The sequence below is a fragment of the Rhinichthys klamathensis genome, unplaced genomic scaffold (genome assembly GCF_029890125.1).
Source record: "Rhinichthys klamathensis goyatoka isolate OS25496 unplaced genomic scaffold, OSU_Roscu_1.1 h1tg000722l_1, whole genome shotgun sequence".
Taxonomy (NCBI): Eukaryota; Metazoa; Chordata; class Actinopteri; order Cypriniformes; family Leuciscidae; genus Rhinichthys; species Rhinichthys klamathensis.
In genome coordinates this window covers 463,892-485,632 of record NW_026607137.1, presented here as the reverse complement: position 1 = coordinate 485,632, position 21,741 = coordinate 463,892, and the positions used below count along the sequence as shown (strand labels likewise).

Below are 21,741 nucleotides of genomic sequence, written 5' to 3'. Positions count from 1 at the left end.
CTCTTCCTTGCTGTTATTATTATTATTTTTTTACTGCATTACGATTTTATTTCACACATTTGCAAAAACTTGCTGTGTTATAGTCGTGATGGTTCATATATGTGTGGGGGGAGGAGGGGTGTCTATTTTGCACTCTTGATATTTATACTGTCACCCCTTCATTGCTGTGCACTTTTTATTGCACAATGGCTGATTTGTAGATTGTACCACCAAATGATTCTCTAAGTTTTCGTATTTTTTTCATTCATTTCTTATGTCGGTAATTTTTGACCACGAAGGAGCCAAGTGTGATTTTTTTCCCCGACCCTTTAACATATCCGAATCATGTCCATGATTTTTTTTGTGTGTGTGTTCACATAGTTAATGCGACAAAAGTCACCAAGCGTCATCCCATTCCGATAAGGCAAAAAATAAATACATTTCAAAACGTAAAATTATTCTGTAATTTCTGACCGAAGAGTCCTATGAACTTTTTGGGTTGAAAAAAAGAATAAAAACAAACAACATCTATTATAATCATCACACTGTCTGCAACTGCATCTGAGCATGAACAGAAGTAAAACATTTTATGGTGAAAGGTATTTCAAATTTCATATTATCAGGAATACCTTTTGCATGATGCAGTAATTAAAAGTAAAAAGAAAAGAAACAGCCAAGAAAGAAATGATCTCATTAAATGATCAAATAATCATTAAATTCAGTATATACAAAACTAATTTCAGTAAAACATTTCTGCATTGTTGTTATCATAATATTAAATGCCCACCAGAGGTTGAGAGAGACCATAATCCTGCAACCTCCAGACTGAAAACCCATTGTAACGCCAGCAGTGCTGTGATCAGGCATGTTTTAATGTATCGATTGTGGCTGAAGCCTCATTAAAAAGTTCAAAGTAATAGTCAAAATGGTTTTAAAGCTGTAAAAATAAATGAACTCTGGAATGTAGCGGTGCTTGCTGATTATAGGCTATAAAATGATAATCACTGCTGACTAAGGAATAAAGCTCTTGAATGATTGCTGTATGTTTGCACCTTGTACTGTACATTAACACTGTATTTGATTATGGTGACTAATACTGATTGATTTAGAATGTTTTTGTCATGGTTACTCAGAATATCAGTGCCACAAAACCACACTATGTCCCAACTTTCACTTTAAGAAAGTCTTAAACAATGTAACACTTTTAGCTCCAACAATACATGAATAGCATTTATGAGCCTTTATAGCTGCAAAAGAATACACTGAAATGTTATATCTACAACTCAAAGAGTAGACAAGAAATAACCATTTCCAACAAAGGAATGAATGAAAAATTACTTCATGCACAAAGACTATAGTCTTTGTTATAACATACAAAATGAACAAATCAAACAATGAGCAAAAGGTCATAATTAAAGAGACACCATCCTGCTTTTCTCAGACCGTGTAGCTCACTGCTACGAAAAGAACCCCACTGAAAAGTGAACAAAGATGGCTTTGCTCGTGGAGGGATGAACGTAGCAACTTCCCATGCATCACATACAACATTTCTGAGTTGTTACTCAGATGCATCTTTTGTCCTGCTCTTTCGATAATTCAAATGTGTAAGTTGTCACTCTCGCTACAAGGCAGGGCAACGTCGCGGCGCAGGAGGGCCAGATGCCACACTGAGCTCTTTGCAATAAAGAAATCCATCAATCCTGCTTTTCTGATTTTCTCAAGCCACCAGCCAAGGAGTGACACCCTTTATAAGGTGAAAACAAAAGAAAAATGAACCCCCTCTAGAGAAACACATCTTTTTGATTCGAGCTGAAAGACACGCAGTTAATGATTTGTAGAAGCCATACAATTTGACCACACCACAAAGTGATATGTATACATACTTCAAGTTGGCATCATGCTTGGTTTGGGGTGTATGGATAGAGTCTTTAGTCATTTAAGCTGGTAGTATGGATGGTGTGGAGATAAAATGGCAAACACACCAAGATCTTGTTTAAGAGCCAAAGCCAATCCCTTAGTCGCTTCCTCCTCCTCCCTTTCGGTTTACCCTGTTAGTCTCTTTTGGTATCCACTCTCATTCTGGGCCATGCAAAGCCGGGCAAACACGCCCTTGTGAATAAGAGTTTCTTGCTGGTCAAGTCTCTAAATTCCACAGTGCTGATGTGAATATAACAAACATTGCCATGAGCACACGGAAGTGACAGGAGCAGCTACGTGTGAGCTTAATGACTTGCTTTTTTTTTTATGTATACACATACATCCACTTTCCTTTATATATTTTTTTCACTTAATCGTTTCGGGAATTTAAAAAAATGTATAAATACAAAAAAGTGAAGCTTTATTTACAAACTCCATGCGTTTTGTGTTAGACTGATCACTGTAAAGAAAACACAAAGATGTGAATGTTTTAATATATGGAAAAAAGGTAAAGACAGTTTCAAAGGCCAAAGGATGTGAGTTACTACTCACTGGCTTACATGAATGAATAAACTTCATGCTGTTATTATGTCAACAGAGCTGTTGAAAGCTCTTTATCCCTAACATTTAACCACACTTTACAAAATATCTTTAGGATTTTTGAGGATCTTAAACTTACCTTCTGCCAACAGCCTGGCATTGGAAGTCCATCTGGACCCTGTGGTGGAGAAAAAGAAAAGAAAAAAAGGAAATATGCAGTGTCAGTATATGTTTATATGTTAATCATTCTTGTTTTTCTTTTCATTTCCTTAATAAATCAATATATTAAAGTTTGAACAGGCTTTTGAGGTAATATGTTTAACTAAACTGAAACCCCAAAGTGGCTAGCCATAACATTTGTGTCAACCCATGTATTTCGTGAGACGGTGATTGTGCCAGTCAATGGTGCATGCAAAGGCAACATTTATACAATAAATAAATAAATAAACAAACAAACAAATCACTTTCATACATTCATTTATGCGTAAACAAACCCGACATGGTAATGAAGCAAGCTGATTAAAAAATAAAGCAATTCTGAATTGGCCATGAATAGTCAAAACCACAAATGTGGTATTGACACTACAAACACTTAGTCTTTGATCAAACATTGTAAACAGGCATGGGAAAAAGTCAAACTGAACTATTCATTCAAATTATCATTAATAATTTTATGCAAATGTATTAAAATGCTATATTGCATTTATACATACATGCTCTAAATGTTTACCTTCTTTTTAATAATAACATGTTTATTCAGATATGAAAATGACACAGTCAAATGTATAATTATCTGAAGCCATTAAACATGGTGATTCAGGATATGGATTGAAGACTCATTATTTTCTTCTTCAGCAGGATCGAGTGCCCAATTGGAACAGATTTATGAGAGGGAACAGAGGAGGGTTAAAGGCTGGAGGAGAGAGACTCATGCTGACACTGAACTAAATAACCTCTCGGGAATGGATTATTAGGGGATAAGGTTAATTAAGACTGGTTATTTCATCTTAGGAGAGCAAACACTATTCAATAAGCAGAAAGAGTATGGTACTTATTTTTATTTTTACTTAGGAAAACAAAAATAAGATTTAGTTATTCCAGCAGGTGATAAAAATCACTAAAATTATGATATTGGTGCGAGTGAATGCAGTTTTCAGTAAATATTACATACATACAAAAGAGTGAATTAAATTATAAGGGAATAAATGAGTGCTATTGATGCTATTATACAGTTGGGGAAAAACATGTTAAAATGTCTTTGACTTTACCTGTAGAAAGCAGGCATGCAGTACATGTGTTAAAGGTAAAAAGGCAATGAGATACTGTAAGCTGTGCTCCACTATTTATAAGCCATGCATGGAGGTTAGAGTTGAAGCTTCTTCAGCAAAAGCATGGATGAGAGGTGCTCAGTGGTGTGGGTGCAGAGTTAGGCAGCATGCACAGGAGAGGTAGGAAAACAGGATACTGTACCAATTGGCACGGGGCATCCAGCCCATCCAGGCCAGGCTGACCTGGCTCGCCCTTTTCACCCTTAAAGCCCCGGAAACCCTGTGTCATAGAAACGGAACTAGGAGTGTTACTAGGATAGAGGCTGCAGGCACCCTTCCGGCCACCCTTTGATAGGGCACGGAACAGGGCAGAGAGGAGTGGCCCAGTGGTTTCTTGGTAATCATGTTAACCACCTTTCCTTGATATGAACAATGTTTACCCTAAAAGAGACCAATTTGCCCAGGCTTTTGTAATAGAAAGCAACTTGCGTGGTTTGCAAGATTAGGAATTCCATCTCCTAATCCCCCGGGAACAGTTTTAAAAAGATTGTTGGAAGTATTTGTTTTAGCAAAACAACATAGCTATTTCACATATCAAGGATGAGGTGGGTTGCCACTTTGACCACGGGACAACTCTTCCCTTAAGGGTCCGCTGTCTTACTTCAGGGGCAGTTTTCCAGCTCTCGGCTGGGACATACCAGTGGGCAGGGTGCATCTAATCCAGGGGCACCCTGTTCTCCTTTCTCCCCCTTAGGCCCCTTTTTGCCCTTCTTTCCCTTCTCCCCCTGTGGACACAATAGTTTGGTCAGCTGAAGAATATGTCTGATCGGAGTTTGTAAAGTATTCTAAAATGTGTACAGTGTTTTGAGACCAGTATTTTGTGTGTGCGTGTGTTTTTATTTTTTTATTAAACTATGTATTTAAAGCCGAACTTTACTTTTTTTTTGTTCATGTTGATATGGTAGTCTTGTAGTTTAAAACTTAGTTGAAAATTGGTGGTGTGGATACAGCATAATGAAAAAGCTGATGCCATTGTAAATATGCTATATTCATTAATTTAATTTATTTATTTTATCTATCTATCTATTTACCGAGAGGGGGGGGGGGGGGGGGGGGGGGGATTGTGGGTTGTGAATGGGGGTTGGAGACCTCCTCTTTTAAGGCATAACTGGAGTCATGTAAATGAATTTAAACATTTTTAAAAGGTACTATTCATTTCTTTAGGGGTATTTAATGAAGAAAAAACAAACTGTGCACCTTTAACTACTGAAACATAATATATTAACACTGTATTATATAATATATTATATAATATAAACTGTCACATTATAAAAAATCAATGCATAACTGAATGAAATGTACATATTCAAACATCCATTATAGTTTTAATGAGAAGTGTTACTAGGAAGGGCAGCTTGTGAGGGAGGCTTTGAGGGAAAGGAAAAGTTAGATGGGAATACCAGACAGGAGGAAGTGGGATGAGAGTAGGTCAATTACAGTTGAAGGGAACAGGATTGACAGTAGTCTTACAGGGCACAAGGGAAGAGAAAGAGAAGCAGGGAAATCCCCCACAACAGCCCACTGCCCAACAAACCACACAGGAAAAAGAAACTGTAACAGAGAAGTCAGTTACTTCCAACATTCATTGCTTCTTGGTTATATCACTAAATTAACCATTATGCATGAATTAAACATTATACACAAACAGCTCAACCCATTTGATTACATTCATTTGTCATTTTAAATGATGAAAAATGAATCTATGGTAAATTTGGATTAAATACCAAAAACAAATGCGATGAAATGGTCATGCTGTGTGCGCACATATTTATAAGAAAGGGATGCAGTTTTATAGGAAAATTACAAACTGGAAATATAGCCGCAAGCGGCAATTATCAGGGTCCAAGCACAAACGACTCATGAAGACAATATTATACAATGGTCATGTCTTTAAGTGTATCTGTATGAAAGTATTATTCTATGTATGTACTATATAAGAATAGACAAATAATATTATAATTTCAATTTTAATTGCACAGCAATACATTCAGTCATGTCTGGCAACTTTGGAGATCACAGATTTCTTTGCAAACTGATAAGACTTTTAGATTTTAGATTAGACTTCATTAAATTTTATGAAACTATAATGAGTTTTATGCATAGTAAATCTATTGAACAATTTACACATAATTTAAACTATGAGACCTAAAAGGGATTGTTATTATGTGATTCCGCTTTCTTTAATTCTTTTTTTTCTTCTTCTCATGATTGTCTGGGAATGATGTGTGGGAAATTTTGTGCGAATCGGACCAACTGCCTTCAGCTTGAAAATCAGAGGAATTTTTTTTTCTTGTCTGTATGGTTGCGGAAATCTGAGCATATATATGTACAATATCAGTACATATGACGTGTATAATATCAGTCTTTAAACGCAAGATATTTAAAGTATATAATTTAAAATATACTTGCAATAGTTCCACTTTAGCACAATCAAATATACTTAAGTATATCTTTAGTTGGACCTCAGCACTACTTCCGCAGCACAATAGGAACTACCAGTGACGCAAGTGTACGCTGATTGGCCGAACGCACGTGAAAGCCGGCAAAAAAAGCCGCATACACACAGTTTATTATCTATATATTTACTCCACAAACTAACTCTACGAACATGGAAAACAGTGATAGATCGACCTCTCAACCTTATACGCTTAGGAGAAAATCTAACGCAGCTTTGAGGGGACCAGGCGAAACATGATTATGTATTTCTGCTCAGCTAGCGACATTGGGTATCAACCACATGGCAAACGGCAAACGCTATAAAACTTTTCCATATACTGTCTACTTTCTTTGTATAACAGTTCTATCTAATAACGTATTAGACAGGACCAGTGTTGTGCTAGTTACTAGAAATAGTAACTAGTTACAGTTACTAGTTACTTCATTCAAAAAGTAACTCAATTACTTTGTTGATTACTTACACCAAAAAGTAATGCATTACTGTTAAAAGTAACTTTTTAGTTATTTAAAAAAAAAACATTCTTTAATGTTCCCATTAATGCCCTTTTATGCGTTATGGTCTATACAAACACAAAACTGACAAACAGAAAGTCATTTTTAAACACTATTTTGTTTAAGTCAGACCAGCACAAACTGAATATGTCACAAGGATTTCTGAGGTGACTCGCTATGACTCGCGATCTTCGCAGTAGACGCGCCAGAGAGAAATGCACATTTCATACGGATTACATAAGCAGAGAGCAGTCTGTAGTCTGTTTTCTTTCATTTTGAATTGTTCTGTTTAAAAGTAGACATGTCTGTGAGGCAAGTATGTTACCTTATATGCCGAGTTCCGGTTCATTTATGAGACGAGCTCCAGTTCATGCGCCGGCGCCTCCGTTTCGTGATTATCTATCGTCTGCTATATTTACTTCTTATTAAATCCAGGCAATTGGTTGATGAAACATTGATTAAAATTAAGATACAATTAATACAAAACGAAATTCACTTTAAAGAAAGGTTTTGTGCTTTCTGTTTGATGTCTCTGTGAAAGTTTTAAAGCATATTTTAGTGCTGCTTTCAGAGCGCTCACGTCCGTAACGGAGAACTGTCACGTCCGTAACATTGTTTTTTCCTCATAAATGCGAACACTAAAAATAAAATAAAATAAAATGAATATTTTGTTCTGTGGAGACTGAGAGCCAACCCTTCTTCATCCGGTGGGTAGTATTACTTTGGTTTAAGCAGTGTAATTCACAGAATTACTAAACAATATTTTAGGCCTATAAAATTCAGCCCGTATAAATGTGCATTTTCTAAGCTTAGAAAATGGACAAAATTCATTTGATTCTAATCATAATGTAACATTATTGTGAAATTGATTTCTTTATAGGCTATTTGCTATTAGTATAGTAAATCCTTATGTTTTTATCCAACTAGGCTATGTGTGGGCCTTATGTAAAATACGGGACAAATCGCGTCCCTTATTGATTTGATACGGGACGCATCATTTTACTTGTAAATACGGGACAATTCCGTATTTTAAGGGACGGGTGGCAACCCTACCACCAATCCTACAATGCGTCGTTGCTGTAAACAGGTTAGGCTGTAGGCTACACTTCAGCCAAAATTAATTAATTTAAAAAAGTAACGGACAATGCACCCTATGGTAACGGTAACGGAGTTAATTTATTTAAAAAGTAATGCGTTACAGTATGAGTTACTGTCAAAAGTAACTGCGTTTGCCCAACACTGGACAGGACTGTTAGATCGTAAACTAATGAAGACTCTAACTGACTCTAAGCTGATTCACATCAACCTATAGGAATATGGCACCTATCACAGCGTCCCTATATAAGGTTCATTCAGTATTATCAGCAGCTTTATCACGTTGCTCAGGAGCTAATTAAATGCATCACTAGGAATTGTGCAATTATGAATTTAGCTAGATGAATCCTTTCCCCACACGGACTTTACCTCCGATTCAAGTTCATGAACTTGAACACGGGAACTTGCCGCATTGATTATAAGCTGCTTGATATGCTTAAGGCTCATTTGGTTATTGGAAACATGCTTATTTCTTTATTCTTATCTGATTATTATTGCCAACATGCTGTGTTTAACTTAGCACTATTCACTACTTTTATTCAAACACTAACAACGTCATAGCTTGATGATCCCGTGAAGGAGTGTGGAATCATGGGAATCGTCTTCTACACCTCCACAGCAGATGGAATCAGAAGAAATCATGTTCGTGAATGAGGAAGCACACTGTATTTTTTTTTATTTCTACAGGAGTAAAACCAACAACCAAGGATAACGAGGATATGACGGATATGAAGATGTGACAGGCGACGCAATGATATGGACCACTTCACTGGTTAAAGTGGTGTATTTCTCTTGATTTAAACGTTGTTGGAAACATTTGGGATAATGCAAGTATACATCAACAAAAAAACAACAACTTTGTTCTAGTGATTTTTGGATATTTTAATACAAAATTCTTACATATCGTGCCTTTAAAGATGCTGCGTATCATCATCACACTTGTTGCATTAAGACATCCAGGTGTTATTGGTAACATGTTTGTGGCTTAACAAACTCACATCCTCAAATACAAAGATTCCATTTCTAAAGCCAAAACATCCTACTACTCCAGGTTAATCAGCTCCAATGAAGGTAATTCAAAGGCTCTTTTCTCCCTCTTTTCCAACATCACAAAACCACCTGATTCACTTCCATACCATCTCTATTCTTCTGACTTTTGCAATAAACTGGCATCTTTCTTCACCACAAAAATTCAACACATTCATCAGCAACTTCGTCCCTCAGTCCTAAGTACACCCATTTCACCATCATTTAATCCAACCCATCCATTATCAACATTTACCATTCCCTCTGTAAACCAGATTTCTACTCTCATTCAGAAATCAAATAGCCTACCTCGTCCTGTCAACTAGACCCTCTCCCCTCTTCTCTTGTCAAAGCTTCCATTCCTGCTCTTTCCCCTCTCATCACTAATATCATTCAGGCCTCCCTCACTTCTGGCACTGTACCCTCTCTGAAAACTGCTGCTGTCACTCCCATACTCAAGAAACCCGGTTCTGATCCAACTGACCTCAATAACTTCCGCCCCATCTCGAACCTTCCATACATCTCCAAACTTCTTGAAAAAACTGTTGCCGCTCAGCTCCATACCCACCTTTCCTCCAATAACGTTTATGAACTTTTTCAATCTGGCTTTCGCTCTCTCCATAGTACTGAAAAAGCCCTTCTCAAAATTACCAATGATCTCTGGTTCACTAACCATCCTCCTTCTGCTTGATCTCAGTGCAGCCTTTGACACCATCTCACACTCTATCCTTCTGGACAGACTTTCCTCCATTGGCATCACTGGTATTCCCCTCACCTGGTTCCGTTCTTACCTTTCTGACCGCTCCCAGTTTATTCAGCTAAAGTCCTTCATTTCTCATCCCTTCCCTGTCACTTCTGGTGTTCCGCAGGGTTCTGTTCTTGGCCCCATGCTTTTTCTGATCTATCTTCTCCCCCTTGGTCACATCTTTAGGAAACACAACATTCATTTTCATTGCTATGCGGATGACACCCAGCTCTACATCTCCAGTAACCCCAACAGCATACTCCCACCCTCCTCCCTAACCAACTGCCTTCATGAAATAAAGTCCTGGTTCACCTCAAACTTTCTCAAACTTAATAGCAATAAAACTGAACTTCTGCTCACTGGCACTAAATCCACCTTAAGTAAAATAAAGAATTTCTCAATTTTCATTGACGGCTCCTCCATTTCCACCTCCCCTCAGGTAAAGAGTCTGGGTGTCATCCTAGACAGCACCCTCAGCTTCAATGCACACATCAATAACATCACCCGTTCAGCCTATTTCTACCTCAGAAATATTCACCGTCTTCATCCTGCTCTCACTCCTCTCTCCACTGCCGTTCTTGTCCATAGCCTTGTCTCTTCCCAAATCGATTACTGTAATTCTCTTCTGTTTGGTCTCCCTCAAAAAACCCTCCATAAACTCCAACTTGTTCAAAATTCTGCCGCACGTATCATCACTTACACACCCTCCATAAAGCACATCACCCCAGTCCTCCAACAGCTCCACTGGCTTCCCATTTCACATCGTATCCACTACAAAATCCTGCTCCTCACTTTCAAAGCCATCCATAACCTCGCCCCTTCATATCTTACTGACCTCATTCATATTGCCACACCAGCCCGCTCTCTTCGTTCCTCCTCTTCTCTCCATCTCACTGTCCCGCCCGCCCGCCTCATCACTATGGGGAGTAGGGCCTTCAGTCGCTCTGCTCCCCAGCTCTGGAACACTCTTCCCCCTGACCTCCGCAACTCCGATTCCCTCAAACACTTTCAATCCACACTCAAAACTCATCTGTTTAGACAAGCCTACTCATTGTGACTACGTATGTATGATACTATGTATGGTGATTTATGTATGATTTATGTATGATGTATTTTAACATGTTTTTATGCTAGTTTTTAATATAGCTAGTTTTTAGTTTGTTCTAAAGTACCATTTTGTAAGGCGACCTTGAGTGTCCAGAAAGGCGCCAAATAAATAAAATGTATTATTATTATTATTATTAACAGCTCAGACACACCAAGCCTAGATCAAGAACTAGTGGCAACAAGCAACCATGGTTTACGTTTACATTGCCTGCATCTGGGTCAAGTTACGCTCAAACACTGTGCAACAAGCATACACATCTTCACCTGCATGAGAGGAAATAACTGTCCACACCAGCAGGTGGTAGTAGTATTCATCACTCAAAAGGAAACTGGAACTTGAACTGCGGATATAAAAACCATAAGCAAGCAGCCCTTGATTGATGTTGATCACTTAATCTTCACTTTCTTCATTCCGGCATGTCATTTATGGAAATATTGCATTGAAATTATCTGTAGAATCCTTCTGTGTGTATCCTCTTGACTTCAATGTTTGCTTGCTTAATCACATCCTTTTTTTTTTGTGCACTGGTTTGACAAACTGACCAATCAGAGCAATCTCTCTCTCTCTCTCTCTCTCTCTCTCTCTCTCTCTCTCTCTCTCTCTCTCTCTCTCTCTCTCTCTCTCTCTCTCTCTCTCTCTCTCTCTCCAATGACCGCTCTGATGCTGATTCAGCATGCTCAATCGGCTGAATAACTTTTCTGGTAATATTGGCAAGATGCTTGTTTTGCTTATGGCTTATATGAGTATTGGCAACATGCTTGTTTAAGTCATCTGGATAAGGCCAACATGCTTGTTGCTAAAGGCTTTCCGGATATTGTTGGCAACATGCTTGTTGCTTAACCCTCTGGGGTCTAAGGTGTTTTTGGGGTCCTTGAGATGTTTTGACATGCCCTGACATTTGTGCTTTTTTCAGTTGCTTATAAACAATGGAAAAGGTGTCATTACACTCTATTCAGCACAAACAGGGCCACCATAATATGTGAGCAACATGTATGTACATGTTTGTATTTTTGAGAGAATAATGTTTATGCATGGTTATAGAAAAGATAAAAATTTAAGTTTCTAAAATAAGGCCACAAAACACATACTAAATATGTGTCCACAAGACTTTTGACTAATGGATGTTGTCGCCTAGAGTTTTTGCTTCAAAATGATCTGAAAATCATCCTGCCTAATCATTCACATAAAACAATACATTGATTTAAATTTTGTAAGACACTTTTTGTTTGGAAGGGCAATATGCGTGGGGGCGTGAATGGTCTTGAATAATGCTGTGATTCACACCTGAGAAGACAATGACCCGCATAATGAGCCTTTCAGTCAGGTATGTCACTGAGAGGGAACTACAAGAAAGAATGCGAGGAATATACTGTATATATATATATACAGTATACACTCACCTAAAGGATTATTAGGAACACCTAGGGATGGGCATCGTTAAGAAATTATCGATATCGATGCCATTGTCGAGTCTGCTTATCGATGCGATTCCTTATCGATTCCCATATCGATTCCTGTACCATTTGCTGAACACTTACAGGGTGGCTTTGAGAGTTGTTGGCTTTGAATGTCTAATTTAAAGTGGTTTTAGAGAATGAAAACCAAGTGTGCAATATCTAGGGCCCTATGAAATCAGTTTTATTTTTTCCCAAATTCCGTTTTTTCCGTTTAAAATTTTGGGAATTCATTTTTTTTACCCTTTACTGTTATTTTAGTCATAAAAAGAGTGTGCTTTTAAAGTTAATGATTAAAATGTATACAAATAAAATAGGAATGACCTTAAATTACAGACATTTACTGAGTAGCCTTTTCAGGACAAATACTGCATGATGCCACATGACACTGCACTCTTCAAGTGACAACAAAATATGGTTATGAGCTTTAAACTGTCCAGTAAAAGAAATTATATTAGTTTATATAATTTTAAATAAGTCACACTCTGTCTCTCTCTCGCCCAGTGTTGCTCGCGGAGTTCGCTTCGCTTTTGTCCAGTCCGGCGCCTCATAGACAGACGCGGTGTGTGTGTGTGCGCGTGTATGTGAGAGAGACGCGTGAGTGATAGAGAGACGGAGGGAGAGCGGGGAAAGGAAAAACAACGGAAATAATACGCTGCGTGTTTTAAATAGCATAAAAAATGAACGAAACGCAATATGTGGCGGCCGGAGTTGATTTTGTGGCCGCGAATTAGTCTATGTGTGGGAAACACTGCATAAAAGTCACGTGCGAACTGCTCGGCTCGGTACTGAGGGCTTATAGCGTCGAGTTTCTTAACTTTTTCACCGACGAAAGCAGAGCCGTGGAGAGCCGCTTCGCCATGCTTTCATTGTTTTGATGCCGTCATTGGAGCTGAAATGACGGGAGGGGTTGCTCGTTTACGTCTCGTAGCCATTGCGCTTTTGGGGGATTTAAAAATCCAGTCGCATACTGTAACGTCATGCCGTGACGCGGGAATGGATGGAACGGAACATTCGGAATCGTTAGTGGAATCGTTAACGTGTGGACGTGTACGATTCCGATGGATCGGAACGTTTGGAACCGGTTCCAAACCGGAACCTGGAACCGATTCCCAAGCCTAGGAACACCTGTTCAATTTCTCATTAATGCAATTATCTAATCAACCAATCACATGGCAGTTGCTTCAATGCATTTAGGGGTGTGGTCCTGGTCAAGACAATCTCCTGAACTCCAAACTGAATGTCAGAATGGGAAAGAAAGGTGATTTAAGCAATTTTGAGCGTGGCATGGTTGTTGGTGCCAGACGGGCCGGTCTGAGTATTTCACAATCTGCTCAGTTACTGGGATTTTCACGCACAACCATTTCTAGGGTTTACAAAGAATGGTGTGAAAAGGGAAAAACATCCAGTATGCGGCAGTCCTGTGGGCGAAAATGCCTTGTTGATGCTAGAGGTCAGAGGAGAATGGGCCGACTGATTCAAGCTGATAGAAGAGCAACTTTGACTGAAATAACCACTCGTTACAACCGAGGTATGCAGCAAAGCATTTGTGAAGCCACGACACGCACAACCTTGAGGCGGATGGGCTACAACAGCAGAAGACCCCACCGGGTACCACTCATCTCCACTACAAATAGGAAAAAGAGGCTACAATTTGCAAGAGCTCACCAAAATTGGACAGTTGAAGACTGGAAAAATGTTGCCTGGTCTGATGAGTGTTGAGACATTCAGATGGTAGAGTCAGAATTTGGCGTAAACAGAATGAGAACATGGATCCATCATGCCTTGTTACCACTGTGCAGGCTGGTGGTGGTGGTGTAATGGTGTGGGGGATTTTTTCTTGGCACACTTTAGGCTCCTTAGTGCCAATTGGGCATCGTTTAAATGCCACGGCCTACCTGAGCATTGTTTCTGACCATGTCCATCCCTTTATGGCCACCATGTACCCATCCTCTGATGGCTACTTCCAGCAGGATAATGCACCATGTCACAAAGTTTGAATTATTTCAAATTGGTTTCTTGAACATGACAATGAGTTCACTGTTGTTTTTTGGCCCCCACAGTCACCAGATCTCAACCCAATAGAGCATCTTTGGGATGTGGTGGAACGGGAGCTTCGTGCCCTGGACTGTGGTCAAACACAGTATTAGTATGGTGTTCCTAATAATCCTTTAGGTGAGTGTATATATATATATATATATATATATATATATATATATATTTATACTGCCGTGCAAAGGCAAAAGACTGTAACTTCGTTACGGTCCGTAATGAGTTATTGATATTTTTGGCACATTCAAGACCTCCTTTATCATGTGGATAAGTATCTTGAGTCAATTCCGTTGTTTTTTCGAGAAAATAATGGTTTGTCTTAACCGTAACTTCCAAAAGCCCATGAGAAACCAAGGCAGAACACCGTAACACCAGTTACGGCTCTTTGGCTTAGTTTTGGAACGCTCATATTGAGCTACGGCACTCTGCCTTTTGTTTAGCCGCGCGTCAATATGAAGTTACGGTGCTGGCGTTCTATCAAATAATGCTACCTATCAGATTATACGGTGTTCTGCCTTTGTTTTACTCTCCATTAAAATTGAAATTACGATGTAGCCTGTGTACTTTGTACAGCTACCATCCGTCCCTGTAACTTCTGATGTCCTCAGAGCTTTGTCCTGCACTAATGCGGTCAGAACATTTAGTAGGCTGCTCTTAAGCCGCTCCATCGACAAACGTGCGATATTGATCGCGAAGTATATATGCAGAGTTGACAGAAAAATGTTACACATGCCGAAGCATGTCAATACAACAAAGAACTAAAGCCCCGCCTCACCCAGTTCGGGTACCGGACCTAGTTGAAACAATCATGCATCTAGCTGGCAGAGTGCCAAAACTTCGCCCGCGCCTTCAGCTCCGCCTTGAACACGGTCGAGCCGACGCGGGACTGAGTGATAATAATGAAGCAACAAGGGTATATTGGCGCATACAACATAATGAAGCAATAAGTGCTGGTGCATACATCATCAGAACAGCTGTTAAAAGCATGCATACAAAACACAGCGTCCAGAATAAATCCGTGGGACGAGCGAAGTGCACGCACAATAATAGGGCAGACAGCTGAAACCAACGCATACTGAAAAGACGCAGAACACAGAAGGTTGTGCTATAAATGCTTTTAGTCCAGAACGCGCTCCCTACTGAGTCCTAAGGGGTAAAGCACTGCATAGGCTACTTTTCGTGAACGGAGCGTGACTCCTTCGAACACGAATCTCGGTAAACGCCTGTGAAAGTATGCGTCTTTCAGATCCACCGCTATAAACCAGTCTCCGGGTCGAATGTGTGCGAGGATCTGTTTTATCGTGATCATTACATTACATAACGCGTGTTTAGCAAGTCTTATGCCACTCGGTACCACTTGAAGATACTCTTTAGTCTTTACCGCTATGGAGGTATTTTGTCATGTCTAATGCATTAATAGGGCCACCAGAATGCAACCAAAGCACAATAACTAGAAGGCTAGGTAAATGTAAATCATACAAAATAAATGCCATGATCACTAGATTTTATACAGGTGTTACTATAATGATTTTGTTAATGGTGATCAGCAACCAAATATTGATAATGTGGAAGTTACTGGCTTTTGCCTTGGCATGACTTCTCACTTTTTGCTGACAATACAAAGGCAGAGTACAGTAACTTTAAAATAGTGGTCAAAAGTCAAGTTTGAGCTCAAAATTTCGTTATGTAGATAATTTTCATTACTTAAACATCTAATTGCCAGATTTTCAGTGTCCTACCTATAATTAATTTGGCGGGACAACTAAAAATCTTTAAAGTCATTTTTCTCAGTTCCACACTCTAGCGAGTTAAGGTCTTTTGCCTTTGTAGGGCAGTATATACAGTATATATCTCAATATAATCCAAATATAAATGAAAGTCAAAAGCACATTTTTAGTACACATTTTTAATCATACCTGGAAACAAATCCTGTTCAAATAGGCTATATGGGCCATTCTACGGAATTGACATTTATTGTAATTGTGCAGTTAATTCTCATACTGTATTTTCAGAAAGTTTTGGAATATATCCTCTCCCCAAATGTGTCACTAATAAAACACAATAATAAATAATTTAATGAGAAGGCTTATTACCTATTAAGATTTTGTTTACATCTACCTTGTAAATATATTTGCTATTTTATAAAAAAAAAATCACATTTAAATCAACAACAATTAAAATTTTAACAATATTTCAAATCTTTCTTTTTAAAAAGTATACATTTCGTATTTCAAAGTTAAGGATTCATTAGTTTGAATATAGCTTACATTGGAACAAACACTATAATAACATCTTAGTTGAGGACTTTATTTTTGACAAAACATACTATATATTTAACATATGAGCAGAAATTGGCGAACAAAAGCTTATTTGAATTGGCAGTAGTCTATTTTACAGTAAAAACTTTATAATCTATCCAAAACTAGTCAATGAAATGTTGTCTTTCATATTTCGTCTGTAACATATAATTTTTATGATATATTAGGGCATATAAATGTTAATTTGCAGTTTAATACGTTGCTTATACAAAGACATTTTATTTCAACATATTTCAGTCGATTTTTACCTATCTCAGTAGGCTATAGCAATATAGTTTGGTAAAAGCTAAACTAGTAGATATGTTCACCTGTACAGAGAGCATTTGTGCCGTTCATTCATTCACACACAGAAACGCGATTCAAATTTAAAGAGTCTTTTTGCGGTTTACAGACACTATTCCATATCGCGGTTAGAACAAAGCACCTAAGAATAAAGAACTTAGTATTCACAATTATCAGCTGGATCCGTTGCTCCTCGAAATTAAACTAAACCAGCACTTCTGAGGTAAATTTTTCCAGGATTATTATTACGATAGTATTATTCATCAGCGTCGCAAGACGATGTAAAGTACATGAATCTGATAAAACTTGATGTGTTTTATCGAGTTGATGTGGGCGTTCACAGGTTTGCATGGATTGCCTCAGATCACTTAAGTTAGAATAGCGCGCGCTCTCAGTGGGCGTGTTCACATTAGCAGTAATGAGCTGAAATGAGAACGACTGACATCTCTCTCTTTTCATACAGATTACATAAACAGAGAATATTTGTTTTCGTTTTGAATTAGATAATTTAATAGTAGACACTTAAATAAGTAAATAATGTAAACGATTATAAAGATATATTGCTCATGCCTGGGTGAATAGTATTCGAGTTTTGTTTAAGTTTAGAGACGTGCTCCAGAAAAAAAGTTCACGGAGATGGAGAGGCAGAAAGCACACCCTGTTTATTTTCTTTATTTTACAAAAGCACAATGTTTTGTTTCGATTGTAAGTGGACACATAAAAAAGTAGACATTTTACAGTTTATTTTTTCATATTTCTTAAGTCTGTATGACCATAAATGATAGAGTATGTTGTGAACTTTTTCTTCTAAAGTGTAGGAAACTCAGAAGCGAAGAACAGGAGACTTGGTTGAATCTTCAGCAGGATTCTTTATTGAGAACACGAGCTGATGGTAGCTGCAGTCATTCGTCAAGTCTAACTATGGCAGTATATATTGTAGTTTATATACCTTTCAAGGGGGAGGGATTACATAGAGGTGGAGACACTCTGAAACAAAGCATGTAGATTAAGTACAGGATTCAGCTTGTTACCGGAAATTCCCCAGCCCTGCTCTCATCAGCATAACAGTGTCATGTATAGATGGGGATCCAATCAGCCTGATTAGATCACTCAAACCTTAACATTATCATAGAGACAAAGGCCTAGCTGTACTTTGAGAAGTGACAAAAGGTTAATGTCAGCAAGCAGGATTGCTTGACTTAATCTTCTTTAAATCTCATCATCTATGCCTCAAAATGGAAAACACTGTGTACAGTTTAAATACTATTGTATTGGAACCTAAATTAAACATTTAATAAATTTGTAACACTACAAGTATTTTAACTGTATTTTGCTGCTGTGTGAAAAAAATCGAGCAAAAGCGTGCCGGCGCGTTTGCCGACCCAAGAGGGTTAAGCTTTTCAGGTATTGTCAAAATGCTTGTTGCCTTAAGCTCATTTGGACAACTACATTTAAAGGAGCATGGTGCTCTTCTTAGAGACTTGTAACAGAAGAGCACCATTTCGCTGATACTTTCCTCCTGTAAGGGGCATGGTGCTCTTTTAAGTTGCTTGTAACCGAAGAGGACCCCTTTGCTGCTACTCTCCTCCTGTAAGTAGCACGCTGCCCCCAGTCTCTGCTGGTCCTTTCAGAAAAGTCCTATTCTTTTCTGTATTTTCCATGTCTACCTATAGGAATACGGCACCTATCACATCATCCTTATATATAAGGTCCATTCAGTATTATCAGCAGCTTTATCGCGTTGCTCAGGAGCTATTTACCCGCCTCCATCCCCAGCTCTACCTCTCGTTCAGTCAGGACTTGGCTTCTGATATTCCTCTTTGAATCAGACTCATTATTCTTAAATTATGTTGTACATTAAATTATGTTGTACAAATTATGTTGTACATTAAATTATTGAACATTACCTGTTCAATAGTCCTATCTGTAATACATTTATGTTGGTTCTGTTCTGTTTAATTTAGTTTATTTTTTTATAAAGCACATTTCTACTGCCTCAATTGCAGCCCAAAGTGCTGTACAAATCCATCGATAAAACCAAACACAGAAAATACAAAACACAACAACATAAAATTAATATTTATTTCTCTCCTGGGCCAGAGTCAAACGCCAAGCTATAAAAGTGCTTGTTCAAAGCCGTTTTAAAAGAGGGCAAAGTGGGGACAGAGCAGATGGTAGGCAGAGGTGTACCCTAAGGAGGGTTATCGCTGCTCTCCCTGCTCTTATCCAGGCCAGGCTGCATGGATGGGCAGGGAGTTCTTACCCAGAACAGAACCATACTGCCAATCCAAACTGTATGCTATTTTTCAATTATCTTTGATGATAGTGGTCCTGACAGAACTCTTTGATGCAACGGGTGGCATAATATTTACCTGTCGGGTGTGGTGCGGTTGCGGGTCGGACGCGTGGTAGACACGGGCGGACTGCGAGTCCAATAGCCAAGACTATTTCAACTCAATTCGGTGCATTTGACAGCTGGTTTTTAAATGGTCCCGTGCTTATTTGTGTTCACGCTCTGTCTGAAGACCGCTAAAGGCTTCAAATTACAGCACGATTTGCAGCGCTGAGCGTTGTAGCCAATCGCGCTGCATCTGACTGAAAGCTTTAGTGATTATAGTAAAGGGAGCTCGCTTTTTGTATTTAATATAGCTATTCACAATTTGAATAAAAGTTTTAGCCTATTTTTCGTGCTGCTACAAAGAGGACCCCTCTGGTAACCAGGTAAACACTACTGAGTTTCTAAACACTGTTTCAGCTATATGAGAAAATTATTTTTGTCTAACGTTACCTCATGTAGGAGATGCGGGTCGGGTTCGGGTTGCGGTTTTAATGTCAAACGGGTCGGGTACGGACTAAAATTTGTGTTTCACCAAACTCGTTACATATATTGTCCTCACCAAGCCAGACAACTTTCTAATTTACAGTCATTAGCTCCAACCAATAGGAAGTCAGCTATTTTGATTTGAATGTGGATTTTTTGGAAAATCAGGCTCTGTTTGAATTTTTAACTACTCCTATAGGGGATTCATACGATTCACACCAGATTTTATCAACACGATACCAAGACTATTGAAGATGCTAAATTGCGAATGGATTTTAGATATTTAGCCCACTCAATAATGTATACCGATCTTCAAGCAGAAGGAACTGGATGAAATATTCTGAATGATTCCAATCTACAAAGCTGACTTGTGATACAGCCTGGAATTAAACCACACAGTGTTCGTTCATCTGGCCAAAGGATAACTAGCACCCTAACTGAGCCTGTTTTTTCCCAAGGTTTTTTTGCTCTTTTTTTCTCTGTCACCGATTCCTTTTGGGTTCCTTGCCTCGCCTTTTGGCTTGCTTAGTTGGGGGCAGTTATTATTCTGCAATATTATTGACTTGAATGCACTGACACTATTGGATGAGAACTGAACTGAGCTGGATGATGACATCACTTTATAGATTAATTGAACTCTTTCAAGAATAGATTAACTTTACACAGTTATTGAACCAAAAAAAATCAACACTAAACTGATTTCAACTGGATAATGACAGTTTATTATTGTCTTTTTAGAGCCACATTACAGCAGAATTGAAATCTGAATCATTATTTTCCTGTTCATCACTGTAAATCTGCTTTTGAAAAAATCTGTATTGTATAAAGCTCTATATAAATAAAGGTTACTTGACGGGTAATATGATTTAATTGCTTATCACTTTTGACCAATAGGTGGCGGTGGCACTGTTCCCAAATTGTTGTGGTGTGGTCAATGTGAGGTGACAATAACACATACCGTGATTGATGTCAATATACCAAAGCATTAAAGAGTTACAGCCTCAGAATCAGCTTGAATCATGCCATCAATCATAAAGCTTTTATTAACTTTTTGCCAGCATGACTTCACAATGATCATAGCCAATTTTGGTGAAAATTGGACCAGCGGTCTAGGAGCAGTTCGAAAAAGTAGGTTTTCAAATAAATTCATAATAGTGGACTGAAAGTTCGACTGACTATGGCATAATTAGTATCCTTGTTCTCTATCAAGAGTTTTATTAAAATAGGCAAAATTAATCCAAAAAATATTAGCAGGTTTTTTTTTTATTGCAAAGTGGCATTCTTGTTTTCTAGTTCCTTCCGGGCATAGTGCCGATGACACATACCGAGTTCCGTAACGGTACACTAATGCGTTCGTAAAATATAGCATTTATCATTCGAAAAGATATGTTGGACTGAAACAAAGGAGAGTTTCATACATTTTGGGCAAGACTTTCAGAAGTTATAAGCCAAAATAGCCATTTTCTAGTAGGTGGCGCTGTGCCACAATGATACAAGTAGCCTCAGGTCATGTTTGTCATGACATATACCAAGATTAGTCTCAATACGCTAAAAGCATTGCAGAGAATCAGCCTCGCATCCATTTTGAGTGCTCTTCGTCAAATTTGTTGGCGCATAATTCAAGAACAGTTTGGCTTTGATAACTTTTTCCAGCATGACCTGCAGATTATCCTAGTCAATTTTTGTGAAAATTGGATGAACGTTCTGGGACGAATTTGAAAAGGTATGTGCTTGGACCCCTAATAAAAATGATAAGAAAATCAGTAAGAATACAATAGGGTTTCGGCACCTTCAGTGCTTGGACGTCAAAACAAAACGTCTCGGTTACATATGCAACCCTGATTCCCTGAATAAGGAATGAGATGCTGCATCAGTAGCTGGTGATATGGGAATACCCCCCAGGTGTCAACTGTCTGAAGCCCATAAAGAAATAAGCCGATTAATTGGCTGATGATGCCACTCCTCAAGGCACTGCATCACCAGCGCTTCATGAGGAAGTGCTGCGCAATCACTCCTTAGATTTTGATGATGGAAGCAAGCAGGAACGAAATAGAATGCAACTGAGATGTTCCCTTTCATAGGTCGACTCGACGCTGTAAGTAGCTGATGCAATGTCTTAAAGAAAAT

At 38.5% G+C, this 21,741-nt stretch overlaps 1 protein-coding gene across 1 annotated transcript in view; it reads right to left on the bottom strand.

The window, feature by feature from the left end:
• Positions 1-1,569: 1,569 nt before the first annotated feature.
• Positions 1,570-21,741, bottom strand: part of LOC130077182 (collagen alpha-1(XXV) chain) — a 295,172-nt gene continuing 275,000 nt past the window's right edge. Inside the window, exons 31-34 of the mRNA XM_056242326.1 lie at positions 4,403-4,489; positions 3,907-3,984; positions 2,576-2,614; positions 1,570-1,723 (exon numbers count right to left, since the gene is read on the bottom strand). Coding sequence (XP_056098301.1) covers positions 1,697-1,723; positions 2,576-2,614; positions 3,907-3,984; positions 4,403-4,489 — 231 coding nt within the window. The 3' untranslated portion in view covers positions 1,570-1,696. The remainder of the gene's footprint in view (positions 1,724-2,575; positions 2,615-3,906; positions 3,985-4,402; positions 4,490-21,741) is intronic.